This window comes from Callithrix jacchus, chromosome 10, assembly GCF_049354715.1.
Source record: "Callithrix jacchus isolate 240 chromosome 10, calJac240_pri, whole genome shotgun sequence".
NCBI classification, from domain to species: Eukaryota; Metazoa; Chordata; class Mammalia; order Primates; family Cebidae; genus Callithrix; species Callithrix jacchus.
The window spans coordinates 11,588,834-11,604,743 of record NC_133511.1 but is presented as its reverse complement, the minus strand read 5'-3'; the positions used below and the strand labels follow the sequence as shown (position 1 = coordinate 11,604,743).

The 15,910-nt window shown below is 41.8% G+C and overlaps 2 protein-coding genes across 4 annotated transcripts; one reads left to right on the top strand and one right to left on the bottom strand.

Annotated features, from left to right (window-relative positions):
- Nucleotides 1-4,192: 4,192 nt before the first annotated feature.
- Nucleotides 4,193-8,996, bottom strand: CFAP68 (cilia and flagella associated protein 68). 3 transcript variants are annotated; one of them, XM_009006776.4, is made up of 6 exons: nucleotides 8,617-8,996; nucleotides 7,080-7,257; nucleotides 6,623-6,753; nucleotides 5,647-5,877; nucleotides 5,048-5,114; nucleotides 4,193-4,492 (listed from the first exon to the last, which is right to left on the bottom strand). In XM_009006776.4, exons 3-6 carry the CDS (start codon nucleotides 6,713-6,715, stop codon nucleotides 4,350-4,352), a joined length of 534 nt encoding a protein of 177 aa, XP_009005024.1. In that variant the 5' UTR covers nucleotides 6,716-6,753; nucleotides 7,080-7,257; nucleotides 8,617-8,996; the 3' UTR covers nucleotides 4,193-4,349. The 3 variants fall into 3 exon arrangements, with proteins under 3 accessions (XP_009005024.1, XP_009005025.1, XP_009005026.1); XM_009006777.5 differs by having other exon boundaries at nucleotides 6,623-6,747; XM_009006778.5 differs by lacking the exon at nucleotides 5,048-5,114.
- A 46-nt stretch (nucleotides 8,997-9,042) lies between these two features.
- On the top strand, nucleotides 9,043-13,327 carry FDXACB1 (ferredoxin-fold anticodon binding domain containing 1). The gene is made up of 5 exons (XM_003734100.6): nucleotides 9,043-9,261; nucleotides 9,509-9,665; nucleotides 10,865-11,068; nucleotides 11,236-11,394; nucleotides 11,757-13,327. Exons 1-5 carry the CDS (start codon nucleotides 9,048-9,050, stop codon nucleotides 12,937-12,939), a joined length of 1,917 nt encoding a protein of 638 aa, XP_003734148.4. The 5' UTR covers nucleotides 9,043-9,047; the 3' UTR covers nucleotides 12,940-13,327.
- The last annotated feature ends 2,583 nt before the right edge of the window (nucleotides 13,328-15,910 follow it).

Below are 15,910 nucleotides of genomic sequence, written 5' to 3'. Positions count from 1 at the left end.
ACCTAATTCACAAATGGGCAAGGAACTTGTATAAACATTTCTCCAAAGAAGATACAGAAATAGCCAAAAAGCACACAGAAAGATGCTCAAGGCCAAACACGGTGGCTCACGCCTATAATCCCAGCACTTTCGGAGGTGGGTGGATCACCTGAGGTCAGGAGTTCAAGACCAGCCTAGCTAACATGGTAAAACCCCATCTCTACTCAAAATACAAAAATTAGCTGGGCGCAGTGGCGCGTGCCTATAGTCTCAGCTGCTTGGGAGGCTGAGGCAGGAGAATTGCTTGAACCTGGGAAGCAGAGGTTGCAGTAGGTTGAGAGAGCACTGCTGCACTCCAGACTGGGCAACACAGCAAAACTCCATCTCAAAACAAAAAAAGAAAAAAAAATACGTTCAAGCATTGGCCATTAGAGAAATACGAATCAAAAGCTCCATGGAATACCACTTTATATCCGCTAATATGGCTATTACAAGACATAAACAAAGTAAGTGTTGATGCGGATATGGAGAAACTGAAACCCTTGTGTATTGCTGGTGGGAATGTAAGATGGTACAGCCACTGTGGAAAAGTTTGGCATTTCCAAACTCTTAAACTAGAATTATTGGCCAGGGGCGGTGGCTTATGCCTGTAATCCCAGCACTATGGGAGGCTGAGGTGGGCAGATCACTTGAAGTCATGAGTCGAGATCAGTTGGCCAGCATGGCAAAACTTTACCTCTACTAAAGATACAAAAATGAGCAAGGCTTGGTGGTGTGTGCCTGTAGTACCAGCTACTTGGTTGGCTGAGGCAGGAGAACTGCTTGTGAGGCTGCAGTGAGCCAGGATCACGCCCACTGCAATCTAGTCTGGGTGACAGAGCAAGACTGTCTCAAACACAACAAAACAAATCATATAGAATTATGGTATAATCCAGCAATTCCACTTCTGAATGTATACCTCAAAGAGTTGAAAGCAGGGACACAAACAGATACTTGTATACCAATGTTCATAACAGCATAATTCACAATAGCCAAAAGGTGAAAACAACTCAAGTGTCCATCAACAGATAACGGAGAAGCAAACTGTGGTATATACATGCCTGGAATATTATTCGATCTAAAGAAAAGAAGGCTGAGGTGGGAGAATCACTTGAACCCAGGAGTTTGACACCAGCCTGGGAACAAAGTGAGACCCCATCTGTACACAAATCTGTTTTAAAAAATGAGCTGAGCATGGTGGAGTGTGCCTGTAGTCCCAGATACTTGGGAGGCTGAGGTGGGAGGACCCCTTAAACCTAAAACTGTGAGGTCGCAGTGAGCTATGATCACACCACTGCACTCCAACCTGGGTGACAGAGACTGTCTCAAAAAAAAAAAAAAAAAAAAAGATACATGGTATAACATAAATGGGCCTTGAAAATATTGTGCTAAGTAAAATAAGCCAAACACAAAAGAAGAAATATTATATAATTCCACTTACATGAGGTAGCTAGAATAGGCAAATTCATAGGGACAGAAAGTAGAATACAGGTCACCAAGGGCTGAAGGAGTGGGGGTCCGGGAATAGGACGTCATTGTTTCATAGGTACAGAATTTTAGTTTGAGATGATAAGAAAGTTCTGCAAATTGATAGTGGTGACAGTTGCACAACATTGTGAACATTGCACAACATTGTGAAAATACTTAATGCCACCAAATTATATACTTAAAAATAGCTACAATGAGGCAGACATGCTGGCTCATGCCTGTAATCCCAGCACTTTGGGAGGGTGAGGCGGGTGGACTGCTTGAGGTCAGGAGTTTGAGTCCAGCAGAATGGTGAAACCCTGTCTCTATGAACAACAACAAAATCTAAAATGGTAAATTTTATGTTGTGTGTGTATATTTCTCTTTATTTTTTTTTGTTTTGAGACAGAGTCTTGCTCTGTCACCCATGCTGGAGTGCAATGGCGTGATATTGGCTCACTGCAACCTCTGCCTCCCGGGTTCAAGAGATTCTCCTGCCTCAGTCTCCAGAGTAGCTGGGACTACAGGTGCATGTCACCATGCCTGTCTAATTTTTGTATTTTTAGTAGAGATGGGGTTTCACCATTTTGGCCATGCTGCTCTTGAACTCGTGACCTTAAGCGATCCTCCAGCCTCGGCCTCCCGAAGTGCTGGGATTACAGGCATGAGCCACTGTGCCCGGCCATGTTATATATATTTTATGTCAATTTAAAAAATGTGGTAGATACATAGGAAATAGAATAAGACATAATATGTAAACTTAAAATATGTGCCTATAAAACAATATTCATATTGTAAGAATATACAAATGAATTATTAGAATTAATGAGAACTCAAATTCTAAAACTGACCTAATGATGCAAAACCGTTTCAATCAATATCCTAACACTGTCATTTTATGAAGCAGGCTGATTCTGAATTTTATATGGAAATGCAAAAGTTCAAACATAGCTAATACTCTTGAAGAAAACAAGATGGAAATATTTGATCTATTAGATATTAAGATATAAAATAATAACATAATGAAATTATCATAATTAAGATGGTCCAATTAAGGCATAATAAGATAATACAAGGAATGACAATTAAACTAATATCCCAGAAACAGACCTACCTGTACATAGTTTATTTACAATAAAAATGACATTGAATGGCAGTGGAGAAATTACGGTCTTTTCAATAACCAGTGGTGGGACAACTTGGTAGCCATTTAGGAAAAAAAAAAATTTCCTCACTACCAAATATACAACATAAATTTCATATCTATATCTGGAACCTAATGTAACAAAGGTTTGAGAGGTAACATATGGGAGATTAAAAATATCTCCTTGTTTAAGAGGACAGTATACGGGCAATCTCTCTCAATAATGCCCGTGTATTTTATTGTCTTCTTACACAGTCGATAAAAAAATATGAAATACTGGTAAGTTTAACCATATTACACTTAAGATTGTTGCTTTCCTAAGTTTACCAACCCTGTTATTCACAACACTTTCTCAGTCTCTACTAGTTCCCTACTTTGAAAGATCCATTTTAAACCAGTTAGACCCTTTTCTGAAATCCCTACAAATTCCTACTCTATCAACCCCTCTCTGAATCATTACCAAGACCCTGTCAAGTTGATAGTCTCTTTTACTATGCTGCAGTAAGTTTGATGAACTTTGTTTAGTCAACAGGTTTCCTTGGTGACCTTTGTTGGGGGAGTAATTTACAGTCCTTATTTTTTTGAGAAATATACTGAAATCTTTAAGAAAAAAATTTTTTTTGGTAGAGATGGGGTCTTGCTATGTTACCCAGGCTGGTTTTGAACTCCCAGCCTCAAGCTATCCTCCTGCCTCAGCCTCGCAAAGTGCTAGGATTAGAAGGTGTGAGCCACTGTGCCCAGGCAGTGTACCAAGATTTTTATAGATTAAATTCTAAGATCTGCTCCAAAATTAATTCAGTAAGATAGAGAAAGTAGAAGTAGATTAGTCATAAATAGCTGATGCTGGGTAATGATACATGGGAGTTCATTAGACTAGCCTGTCTACTTTTGTTTATGTTTTAAATTCTCTGTAATAATAATAAAAAAGTTGTTTGTTTTTGTAGTCCTCAAGAAGGGATACTCACTAGGGTCACAGCAAAGTTGCACTATATGACTCTGATTGCCTGGGTTATACCCAGAAAGCATCTAGCCAAACCTAGCCTAAGTTATGCTGGATTCTGCAGTCTTACCACAATGACTGAAGGAAGGGAAGAGCACAGTGGTTGTCGACTTGAGAAATAATTCTTTTTCTGTTCTTTTCTTTTCTTTTCTTTTTTTTTTTTTTTTTTGAGACAGAGTCTTACTCTGTTACCCAGGCTGGAGTGCAGTGGCATAATCTTGGCTCACTGCAACCTCCACCTCCTGGGTTCAAGCGATTCGCCTCCCTCAGCCTCCCAAGTAGCTGATTACAGGCGTGAGCCACCATGCCCGGCTAATTTTTGTATTTTTAGTAGAGAAAGTGTTTTGCCACTTTCATCAGTCTGGTCTCGAACTCCTGACCTCAGGTGATTCACCTGCCTCAGCCTCCCAAAGTGCTGGGATTACAGGCATAAGCCACCGCATCCAGCCAAAATAATTCTTTTTATGGACCTTGTACAACACCCCAAATGTAGAACTGAGTTGACATATTAAATTTGATGTTTAATCTTGGTTAAAACAACAACAACAAAAGGATAAAGATCATTTTCTGTGTTTTTTGCTTTATTTATTCAGAGTGAAACTGTTGCAATGAGCTAAATTTTTAGTTGTGCCTTGAGTGTGCTTCCCTCCTACATTCTTCTCTGGAAAAGTGAAGTAGCTTATCATTTCTTAGAAACCTGGATGCTGAAATTAGCCAATATTAGGATCTTATACGACCTGAGTGATGCCCAACTTGAGGCTTTGAATAGCTATTCATGTAAGTTGACTTTTCTGTGCATTTGTATTGAGGAGGATCCAGTTCAGGTTGATGTCCTGGGAACCAGTGAGGCTCTCGTTTAAATCCTGAGGGAAGGAAAAAAGGGAAGGAAAGACAAATTAAAACTGTCAACAAGAGGGAGTTTTAGTAACTGATCTTGCTCTTATTTCTAGGGACTAGACAGTAAGTTCTGTTAAAATTGAAGAAAAAAACTGTTTACTCATTCATTTACTTAGTTACCTTTTTTTTTTTCTTTTTTTTTTTTTTGAGATGGAGTCTATCACCCAGGTAGGAGTGCAGTGATGTGATTTCTGCTCACTGAAACCTCCACCTCTCGGATTCCAGTGATTCTCCTGCCTCAGCCTCCGAAGTAGCTGGGACTACAGGCATGTATCACCGCACCCAGCTAATTTTTGTATTTTTTTAGTGGAGATGGGGTTTCACCATGTTGGTCTGGAACTCCTGACCTCAAGTGATCTGCTTGCCTCAGCCTCCCCAAGTGCTGGGATTACAGGCGAGAGACACTGCGCCCAGCCTCACTTATTCACCTACTCAGTTTACTTTTATTTGAGTTCCTTCTATGTGCCAGTCACTGAGTTAGGTTCTCAAAATGTAAGAATTAGAAAAGACAGTCTACGTACTATGTGTTGAAAGTGGCATTTTGTTGTTGTAGCTTGTATCGTATGTTGTTTCAAAGTAGTGTCCAAACTGGAGAGAAAATTAACAGATTAAGAATCTGGAAGTACAGCTAACATTAGGAAATAAAGATCAATATGACATGAATTCTCATGGACTGTCATGTTTCAGATGGACTTGAGGTCTATGGTGTTAGTCTATATCCTTCCAACTTTCGTATCTTTTGTATTTTTGTTTGTTTAGGAGAGATTTAAGCACAAGACTCAGATAAATGACAAGTCTTGATAGGCCAGGACCAGGGGAAAAGCTAGCCTAAGTCAGAAGACATTATTAATTTCTGTAGATGAACAGATAAAGTCCAAACAGAAGTAAGAGAAAAGGAGGACGGCCCATCCTTTTGAAACCTTACAGATAATAAAATATTCAATTTGACAGTAGAGTGGCATAGGTGGTTCAGCTGTGGACAGCTCCCCTGCCCCAACCACTTCACTGAGAGATCACTGCACTGGAAGTTATTACATCCCTGCATTTCAAATGGCCACTGCATTTCTTTTGCTAACAGAAGGAAACAAACAAACAAACAAAAAAGACAACGTTAGATTACCTGGGAAGGCAAGGGTTTGGGCTGCACGACATTCCTCAGGTCGTATCTTTCTTGGTTCCAGTTACCCATCAGGGTACGGTTTGAATAGGTATTCTCATTAGTGGTGCATCTCCATCCATACTGGAAAAACTTGGACGTACTATTCCAATCTGTCCACACTTCACCATGGCCATCTGCATGAATGAGGCTGCCACAGTGTGGGTTTGTGAGGAAACAGGCGAGGTTCTGTCTCTGGGAGAAGACAAGAATAGAAAAGCTTATTGAACAAACCAGGAAACAGGAAAAGCATCCTTTCCCGCCCTTGTTTTACACAGCCAGGTATAACACAAGCACATCTTAGATCCAGGCTTTGTTATGGTTCTGTTTCTTTCTAAGTCCTGGAACCCTTTGATCTATTCTGTCAGCAACAGTGGATGACTATATAGATTAAATCCACACCCCTGCTCCCCAGAACCCATGAAAAGACAGGAAAAACTTCAGTATTCCCAATACAATATGGAGAATTAGCTAAATTTTTAGGTAATTTTGAGATGTAGGCATTTAGGGACTAAGAACACTGCTATAGTCAAAGAGAATAGAAAGAAATAAGAGTTGAATAACTAGATAACACAGGAAATGAGTAATAAATAATCATTTCCTTCCTTCTAGCTCAAATGATGCCTTCCCTGAAGTTAGCTTGTTTATATGAAATGAAACTTTATCTTCATATCTTTCACTGTATTTATAACTTTATACCATATATTAGAGTTTTTAAAGTCTGTGTTATATCTCCCATACTGAGCTGTATGCCCCTAAAGGACAGGATCTGTTTTATTCATTATTGTACCCTGTCCTTCTGCCTGTCCTCCCCAATTAATCTGGTTTGCATATACCAGATAATCAATGTCTGATTTCATTTTTTATAAGGTAAAAGCTCAATCTTCCTTTTTTCCCCAAAATATAAGTCTGGTCCCCTGGCTTAGGAACAACGTAATACCTTCTCTGAAGAAGAGTAACTTGATGTTGAGTAGGTTGAGCTACTTGAAGATTTCTTAGGAGAGGGACAGAAATCCTTATTTGGCTGTTCCATGTTCTTTAAAGATGTCACCAAACCTGGCTTTCCTAGTTCTCCAAAGAAAGAATCACCCAGATTACCATGGGCAAGTGGCCATGTTTGGGAGTCACCACCCACTTGCCTTTGCACAGGCAGAAACAGAGCCAATAATGTGGCATTGAGGATGACATCTCAGGTAACTACCCTCATACAATCTGCCTTTGTGAAGACAGGTGCATGCACTGATGTTAGCAAACAACATGATGACCAGAGTAGTTGGTCCCACAAAGACCAATGGGCCTGGTACTCAGACTGGAGATCTAGGTGTCACTGTCTCTAGGGCTGGAATGACAGACATCCCCACCCACTCAGTTGTCCAAGCCAGAAGCCTGGAGCTTACCTTTCACTCTGACTTGTCTTTAATATTCATCCAATCACTAAGTCTTGTTGGGTTTTGAATCAGACCACTGTCCTCCATTCCTACTGGCAAACTTCAATTCAAATCACCATCAACCTTGTCTCCATTATTGCAGTTGCCTCTTGTCTTATCCTGCCATCCGCCTTGTTTTTCTCCAAACCTTTCTCAATAGAAAAGCAGAATTTTTCAAAATCAAAGTATAATTGTATCATCTTCTTACTTAAAATCTTTCAGTGGCTTTCCACGGGTTTCAGAATAAGGTTCAGCCTGCGAAAATAGCTTACAAAAGAACAGAACACCAAATACAGCATGTTCTTGTTACTGAAAGAGGTCCTGATCCAGATCCCAAGAAAGGGTTCTTGGATCTCATGCAAGAAAGAATTCAGGGTGAGTCCCTAAAGTGAAAGGAAGTTTAAGAAAGTAAAGGAATAAAGAATGGCTACTCCATATGCAGATCAGCTCCAACGGCAGCTGGTTGCCCATATTGTGGTTGTTGATTATACACTAAACAAAGAACAGATTATTCATACCTCCCTTTTTTAGACCATATAGGCTAACTTCCCAACATTGCCATGGCATTTGTACACTGTCATGATGCCGGTGGGAGTATAGCAGGGAGGACGACCAGAGGTCACTCTCATCGCAATCTTGGTTTTGATGGATTTTAGCTGGCTTCTTCACTGCAACCTGTTTTATCAGCAAGGTCTTTATGGCCTGTATCTTGTGCAGAGCTTTCTCATCCTGTGATTAAGAATGCCTTAACTTACTGGGAATGCAGCCCAGGTCTTAGCCTTATTTTGCCTAGCCCCTATTCAAGATGGAGTTGCTCTGTTTTAAACATCTCTGACATTCTTACTTATAAATGTGAGCTAAATATTGAGTACACATGGACCTAAACATGGAAATAACAAAACTATTAGGTGCAATATACCAATATAACAAACCTGCAACCTGCCTGGGTGCAATATCTCCAGGTAACAAATCTGTACATGTACTCCCATATCTAAAATAAAAGTTTATTATTATTTTTTAAAGGCTTACAATGCTCTCTATGACCTGGCCCTTGCCTAACTCTTCAGTCTCATCTGTTACTCACTCTCTCACCAACTGTGTTTCAGCCAAACTCAACTATTCTGTTTCTCCATCATGCTTTTACGTATATTGTTCCTTCTGCCTCTTCACGCCTCTTGACCCAGTTAAGGGGCACCTTTACCCTGTTAGCTTTCAACTCGGGTTCACCTCATCCAAGGAGTCTTTGACCCACTTTGCCCAAAATCTGGGTAAAGTTCTCCCTCTGTGTGCTCCCACAGCACGCTGAATCACTTCACGCACAGCACACACCCTACCATATCAGAGTTGCCTCTTTTGCTCTGTGCACTCCCCACCAGACTGTAGGCTCAGTGAAATCATAGGCCATATCTTGTTCATCCATATATCTTAACAACCCTCAGTGGCCTGGCACGTAAGCAGGCACTGAATAATCTTTTTTGAATGAATAGAAGATAGCAGATTGAAGCACCTGGAGGAGAAGTTTTGAACAGCAGAGACACTGAGATGCAGCCATTTCGGACGAGATGAAAAAGGTTTCAAAATCCTCTGCGTCTGGGGCAGGCGAGACACAGTACAACCTCTCCTTGGCCTCAGCCCGGCCCCGTTTCTTTCACTCAGAACTCTTCTCACACCCCAGCGTTAGAGGCTGCTTGTGACCTCATGCAGGTGTGAAGTCGCTCCAGGCCATGCTCTGGGCTGAAGGCACTTTGATCTTCCCGAAGGGGTGAAAGGGCGAGGGGACAGGAGAGTGGGCGTCCCGCTTTTAAACTCATAGTTATTATTCTCCCTGGGAGTCGGTGCACCAGTTCGTCTAGACAACCGGACGCCATGAGTACGTCATCAACTAGTGACGGGTGAAGGGGGAGGAAAGGCAGAGATCCGAGAAGGAAGTGACGTAAAATGAGCGCCACAGAGAACGCGAGCCGGGGGCCCAAGGAGGACATGGCCCCTCGGCGCCTCCTGTTGGTAGGGGAGGGGAATTTCTCCTTCGCCGCCGCTCTGAGCGAGACCCTGGATCAGAACACTCGTCTTACCGCCACCTGCCTCCAGCTCCCGGCCGAGTTGGCTCGGGATCCGGTGGCCCAGGAGAATCTGCAGTGCCTGCGTGAGCGAGGTAGCGAGACCCCGCCTCTGCGAAGCCCCGCCCAGCTGCTGGCACGTCCCAGAGTGGAAAGGGTGGGGGCGTGGGGTTGTAACACACATGGAGATTGTTCTTGATCGTCCCACGGAGTTTTTACATAAAGCCGGCTTTGTGCCCAGACTTGGGCTGGTCTGCACGGTTTAGGTTAGGAAGTTTTTCTGTTCCACGCCTTAAGACATCCTCCTGTCTATATTTTGCGTCCCCAAACTATCTTTGCCAGGTATTGACGTACGTTTCGGCGTCGACTGCACCCAGCTGTCAGATGTCTTTGAACTGCACGACAGGGAATTTGATCAGATTTATTTCAACTTTCCGCACTGTGGACGCAAAGCTGGCGTAGCTAAGAACAGGGAACTGCTTGCCAAGTTTTTCCAAAGGTGAGGAAAGGAGAGCCCTCACAAGTAAAATGTTTAAGATGTCCATAACGTAGTTACTGCACGCAAACATAAGGCACACGTGTAAGCTACTATGATATGTTTAGAAGAGAATGAAAAGCCCCAAAGGAACCCCCAATTTAGTTGGAAAGACATATATAAACCCTAAATGCTAAATAAAAGTACAAATAGTGTACTCTTGGGCGTCTAAAAGAGGATCATTTATTTTTGATCATGCAAAATAATGAGAGCCATATAGTCTAATGGCTAAGAACGTGCACTTAGAAACCAGACTGCCTGGATTCAAATTCCACTGAACAGTTATTTTTAGCAAGCTTACTTAATCTTTACATGCTTCTGTTTCCTCAACTGTAAACTAGGGATATTAATAGTAACTAACTAGGCCAGGCGTGGTGGCTCACGCCTGTAATCTCAGCACTTTGAGAGGCTGAGGTGGGCAGATCACCTGAGGTCAGGAGTTTGAGACCAGCCTGGCCAATGTGTTGAAACCCCGCCTCTACTAACAATACAGAAATTAGCCAGGCGTGGCTGCACGCCCCAGTAGCCCCAGCTACTTGAGAGGCTGAGGCATGAGAATCGCTTGAACTCAGGAGGTAGAGGTTGCAGTGAGCTGAGATCGTGCCACTGCACTCCAGCCTGGGCAACAGAGGGAGACTCTGTTCCCCACCTCCAAAAAAAAAAGTAGCAGCCTCCTTCATAAAATTATTATGAACTTAAAACAGCGCTTTACATGATTATACCACAAGATATGATACTATTGGAGGTGTCTGATGGGGCTTAGCTGTCAGTAAACTTTTGACAGAGGCAGTATTTTAAGCTAGTATTTGGATTGCAAGAGGGCAGTGAAAAGAATTTTCTAAATGGGAAGAAACAGCCTAAGCAGTGAATCATGTATAGGAACTGTGGAGATACTGACCTTTCTATGCCATACAGATGAACGACACAAATGCAAAGCAGACCCTGGTCAGCCAATAGTATCCATTAGTGGGTCGAACATTTCATTTATATTTGCATTTACTTCCAGCTACTTTCTTTGTATTTTGGGGGTCTAATAGATTTTTGCACAGAGGTATGATTAGATTTTAATTATTGCACTGGCAAACCATGTGTATGCTGCCAACTTCTGTGGTAATTTCCACGTGTTTATGATAATTAGTTGGTGTTTCTTTTCTCCCTATTAGCTGTGCAGATATTCTTGCAGAGGAAGGAGAAGTCCATGTGGCATTATGTAGAGGACAAGGTGGAACTCCTGAGGATAAGCCCCAGAGAGAATGGCACAACAGCTGGCAAGTGGTTGCCATGGCAGCCCTGGGTGGGCTCATTTTAAGTGACGTGTATCCATTCAGCTGTAAAGCTGTGCCAGGGTACAAGTGTACTGGATATAGGTAGGTAATAGCATAGGTCTAAACCTTCTGCTTTTTCATCTGTCTCCCTAATGATAACAAAATCTCATAGACAGACTTACAGGCCCTGCCAATTAACTGTTTCAGTCTCTAAAAATACTTGTTTATATTAATAATGACAGACTTCATGTTGGTGTCTATTTTGCAAGGAGTCAAGATAAGTCCTTTCATGTAGAAGGTGCTTTGAACCATGTCTTCACCAGGAGCTTACCCTTCGAAGATGCTCAACCCAGAATCTTCAGGATCAAACTGGGTAACCAGTGGTTTTCCTTTCGAGAACCAGAAGCACTTTTAGGAAAGTTGAACAGGTAACTGGAAGTCACTTTCATCTCCAGCTGTATCCTGATTGTCTTGATGGCAACCATATATTGAATGGATGGTACATAAATTGTTAGTGATGCTGGTGCTATGTTTATTTGTCAGCCTGGCCTCCTTAAGCTTCTTTAGAATTCAAAATTGTTGTATTTTCTGATATATTGTAGGGATGGTGGCTGTCACAGTTCTGAAATACCTATCTCTTTCTCCTTATGTAGATGATTTCTTTGTTTCCTTTCAAGATCATTTTAAGAATAATTCTTTTGTATCCAGCTATTTGTGTTTTAATTCTAGCTACATTATAATTATTTACTGTTTTAAGTTAGAAAAATTATTTTTGTATGTGTTTAAACAGGGGTTTCCTGGAAGCACCTTCATGTCATCCTATCAAAACCATAAATGAGAAACTCATTGATGAATTAGGCAAAGCTTTCCCTCTAAAAAGGCTGAAGTGTTCCTTCCCTTTGCTGCCACAGGTAGGTGCCAGTGTTCTTCCTTTCTGGAACTGTGACTTTCTATCAGCTGCTTTTTGGATTAGTCTCCATGAAGATAACTCAAATTCGGAGTCCCTGACTGGTGGGGCATCACAAGATGTGGAAGACTTTCTAGTGTCATTTTCAGAACTTAGCCTTCCCAAGAATCCTGGAAGAGATGGTAAAGACGAAGCTTGTGAAGGAATCTGTGGCCAGGCTAAGGTCTGCCTTAGACCTTCTCTCTTAGTTCATGTTCAGGATATTATCGAAGTACCAGACTTCCTCTCAGGTTCTCTGCACATCCTCAGTGGACCTGTCTTTCAGAAGTGCCACATTTTGCCTTTCACAATGCCAGCATTTCATGAGACTTTATTTATCCTTGGGTTTAATAAAAATCTGAAGGATGGCTGTCTTCAATCACTGCTGGATCATCTGAAGGGCATTGTAGATAGCCTGCTGACTCAGACATCGCCAGAGATCTCTAAGCTGAGCAGTTCAGTTGAATTTGTCCTTCAGTCAAATGGAAAGGATTATATGATTTGTGTAAAGACTGATAATTTTAGCCCAGATTGTACTGAGGATCTAATTATTGGGTCTGTTACCACATCTGCAACAAGCATTATACATAAAGACCGGTGTTTTGTGTTTGTGTCTATGAACTTGGACTTACTAGCCATGCTTGTCTGGTGTATCTCTGACTGGAGAATGTTGTGGACATTTGATAACCGTTTCCTGAAAAATTTCCTCCCTGGAAAAATAGAACCCTTTAAAAGTCATTCTCTGTATCCTCCATGTTATGTCCATGATATTAGTTTTTGGATAGATGAGAAGAAAGGATTTGATGAACTAGAGTTTCACACTGTGGCCCGAGCAGTGTCCCAGGACACTGTTACATCCATACAGTTTCTTAGCCGTTATCAGCATCCAAAGACTCAACAGGTCAGTCTCTGCTATAGATTGACCTACCAGACCTGTGACAAGGCCCTCACCCAGCAGCAGGTAGCATCAATGCAGTCCCAGTTTAGGGCGGAGATTCAACAACGCCTATATGTTACACCTCGGTAGTTTAAATGCTTTTCTACAGTGTGATCCTACATTGCGGGGGATGTGGAGGAAAATGACCAACTTCTAACCAGTACTCCTATCTGGATTTTTTTTTAATCTTTTACTTTGTGACCATAGCCACTGTTGGTTGATCCTAAAGATACCTTGACTCTGTCACGTTAACTTAGAGATTATAATGTGATTGGTGACATTTGGAGTTGTGCAATATTTTGGTCCTGAGAAGTGACTGAAACAATAAGCAAAACAGCATTTTGTACTCTAGATGCTCTGTTGCTGGAGAAGGCTGGAGAACTTAGGAGTCTCATTAAATATACATGTTTTCCACACTGTGGATTATTCTTCCCTCAACTTTCTTGCATCATTTCATTAAAGCACCTTATGAGAGTTATTTTTGGAGTCAGACCATTTATTAGCTTGGTAAGTTGCAAGTGTTCCATGTTGGTTTTGGTATTGTCACCATCATCCTAATTTTAGTTCTGTGGCTGACTCGTTAAAGTCATGGAACTAATAAAGCTTCAGATTTAGGGTTAACATTCGGATCCTCTAAAGCCCATATTCTTTTTTTTTTTTTTTTTGAGATGGAGTGTCGCTCTTGCTACCCAGGCTGGAGTGCAATGGCACGATCTCGGCTCACCGCAACCTCCTCCTCCTGGGTTCAGGCAATTCTCCTGCCTCAGCCTCCTGAGTAGCTGAGATTACAGGCACGTGCCACCATGCCCAACTAATTTTTTGTATTTTCAGTAGAGACAGGGTTTCACCATGTTGACCAGGATGGTTTTGATCTGTTGACCTCATGATCCACGCCTCGGCCTCCCAAAGTGCTGTGATTACAGGCTTGAGCCACCGCGCCCGGCCAAGCCCATATTCTTTCTGCCACTTTGTTGCTCTTTTGCTAGTCTTAACAGTAATGGTTCAACTGTGATTAACTCTAAACTTTGCCTCTCTAGATTTTGGGGCCTTCTGTTATAAGTACCTCTAAGGGACACTGGAAAATTAACTTAGCCTAGGTTTCTGCAGAATGCGGTACTCTAATGTGAAGTAATGTATGCTCCTGTTCGTAGTTAGGCTCCACATTTGGGATTATATTCTGTGAGGGACATGACTGTCTTATTTATTCTCGGAGTAAAGCATTTGGGAAAGCAAAAATGGAGGCACAGAGACAAATTAGGAGGTTATTGCAGTAATGCAAATAAGATCATGACGACCTGGACCAAGGTGGTAAAATGTTGGGTTGGATAATATTTGGAAGGACCTGCTGATGAATTAAACGTTTGTGTGTGGGTGAGAGAGATGTGGGGTTAGAGAAATAAAGGAATTAAGCAGGACTCCTCAGTTTTTGACCTGTATACCTAGAAGAATAGAAGTCATTCACTGGGATGGAAACACTGCCATAGGAGTAAGTTTGGGGAGTGGGATAAAGAACCAAGGGATCTTTTACAGACACGTCTATGGCTGAGCTCTCCACATAGCCTACTTTGCTAATTGATGGCAGGTAATGTGATTTATCCCTTTCTTCTTTCCTCAGTAGTGCTTGGTATATGGAGGAGGGAGTGTTTGAGCTGGATCTTAAAACAAGGGCAGGACTGTAAAGGAGAATTATTAGGCAAGCAGGGTGTGCATTTCAGGCAGGGGGAATCCATGAACAGAGATACAGATAAGGGAGCATTTGGGGATACTTTCTAGGCTAGTTAGCTGGAATGTAAAGTGTGAATAGGAAAGTAGTGGGAGGTTAGATTCGAAAGGTAGGTTGGGGCTGGAGTTCATGCAAGACCAAATGCTAGAATAAGGAGTTTGTACTTTACTTGGTAGGCAATAGGAAAAAATCTGATTTTTTTACTAAGGAAGTGACACAGAGTAGTGCTTTGGAAAATCAACCAAATAACGTTGTGCAGGATGAATTTGAGATGAGTGACCCCTGTGAAGATGCTGTTGCGTTAGTTCTAGGTAGAGAGGTAAACGAAAAGGAGGAGATGGGTATATGAGATAAGCTAGGCTTGGTGCAGTGGCTCCTGCCTATAATCCCAGCAGTCTGGGTGGCTGAGGCAGGTGCATCACTTGAGGCCAGGAGTTACAGACCAGCCTGGCCAACATGGCAAAACCTAATCTCTACTAAAAATACAAAAATGAGCCAGTGTGGTGGTGCACACCAGTAGTCTCTGCTACTTGAAAAGCTAAGCAATGACAATCTCTTGAACCTGGAAGGCAGAGGTTACAGTAAGCTGAGATTGTGCCACTGTCAGCCTGGGTGACCAAGGAAGACTCTGTCTCAAAAAAACAAAAACAAAAAACAAAGCTAAGCTGGATACTTGAACTTGGTAACTAATGACTGCATGGCGTGCACAATATGATCAATTTTCATTTTCAATACTTAGGAATTTTTAGTAGGAAATCACAACCTTCTGGGACCTCGTCAAGGTTAGTGTTCCCTCTATACAGTTAATGGCATGGAGCTCCACAGAGTGGGATACAGCTCTGTGATTAGGGGAGTGGATAGAGTGTCAGGATTAGATGAATGACCCCCAAGAGTCACAGGTATGATATTATTAACGTGCTAGTATAAAAAGGATTGTAGGAAATGAAGACCTTTCACCCGATCTGGTGGGAAGAGCATGGGCTTTCTGGTAAGATAGTCCTGAGCTGGAATATAGATGCACCATTTACTAGCTCCAAGTTTATTTAGTTTCTGGATCAATAAAACAAAGTGGTTGAATTAAGTTTAAAAAGCATAAAATATGTACAATGCCTACCACAACGCTGAAGTAGCAATGACAGTGATGGACGTCTGATTCAACTTGCCGCACAGAATTTCATCAGTCTACATTCTGCCATTACCAGTTTGTCAGTCTGAAGCAGTTTTTAGCTACAGGCTGTCTCTGTCGCTCTCACCAAAATACAGAGAAGGCAAGGTGTTAAAAATGACATTTTAAGGACTTCTCTTTTAGTAGATAGCTGTGCTATGATATTTAACTGA

Coding starts and splice junctions, on each gene's coding strand:
- FDXACB1 (XM_003734100.6), top strand. CDS start 9,048: ATGAGCGCCACAGAGAACGCGAGCCGGGGGCCCAAGGAGGACATGGCC. Junction 9,262..9,508: donor GCAGTGCCTGCGTGAGCGAG/GTAGCGAGACCC, acceptor TATCTTTGCCAG/GTATTGACGTACGTTTCGGC. Junction 9,666..10,864: donor CTTGCCAAGTTTTTCCAAAG/GTGAGGAAAGGA, acceptor TCTCCCTATTAG/CTGTGCAGATATTCTTGCAG.
- CFAP68 (XM_009006776.4), bottom strand. CDS start 6,715: ATGGAACAGCCAAATAAGGATTTCTGTCCCTCTCCTAAGAAATCTTCA. Junction 5,115..5,646: donor CCAAACCCTTGCCTTCCCAG/GTAATCTAACGT, acceptor TTTTCTCTCCAG/TTTGGACACTACTTTGAAAC. Junction 4,493..5,047: donor AATGCCACTTTCAACACATA/GTACGTAGACTG, acceptor TCCTTCCCTCAG/GATTTAAACGAGAGCCTCAC.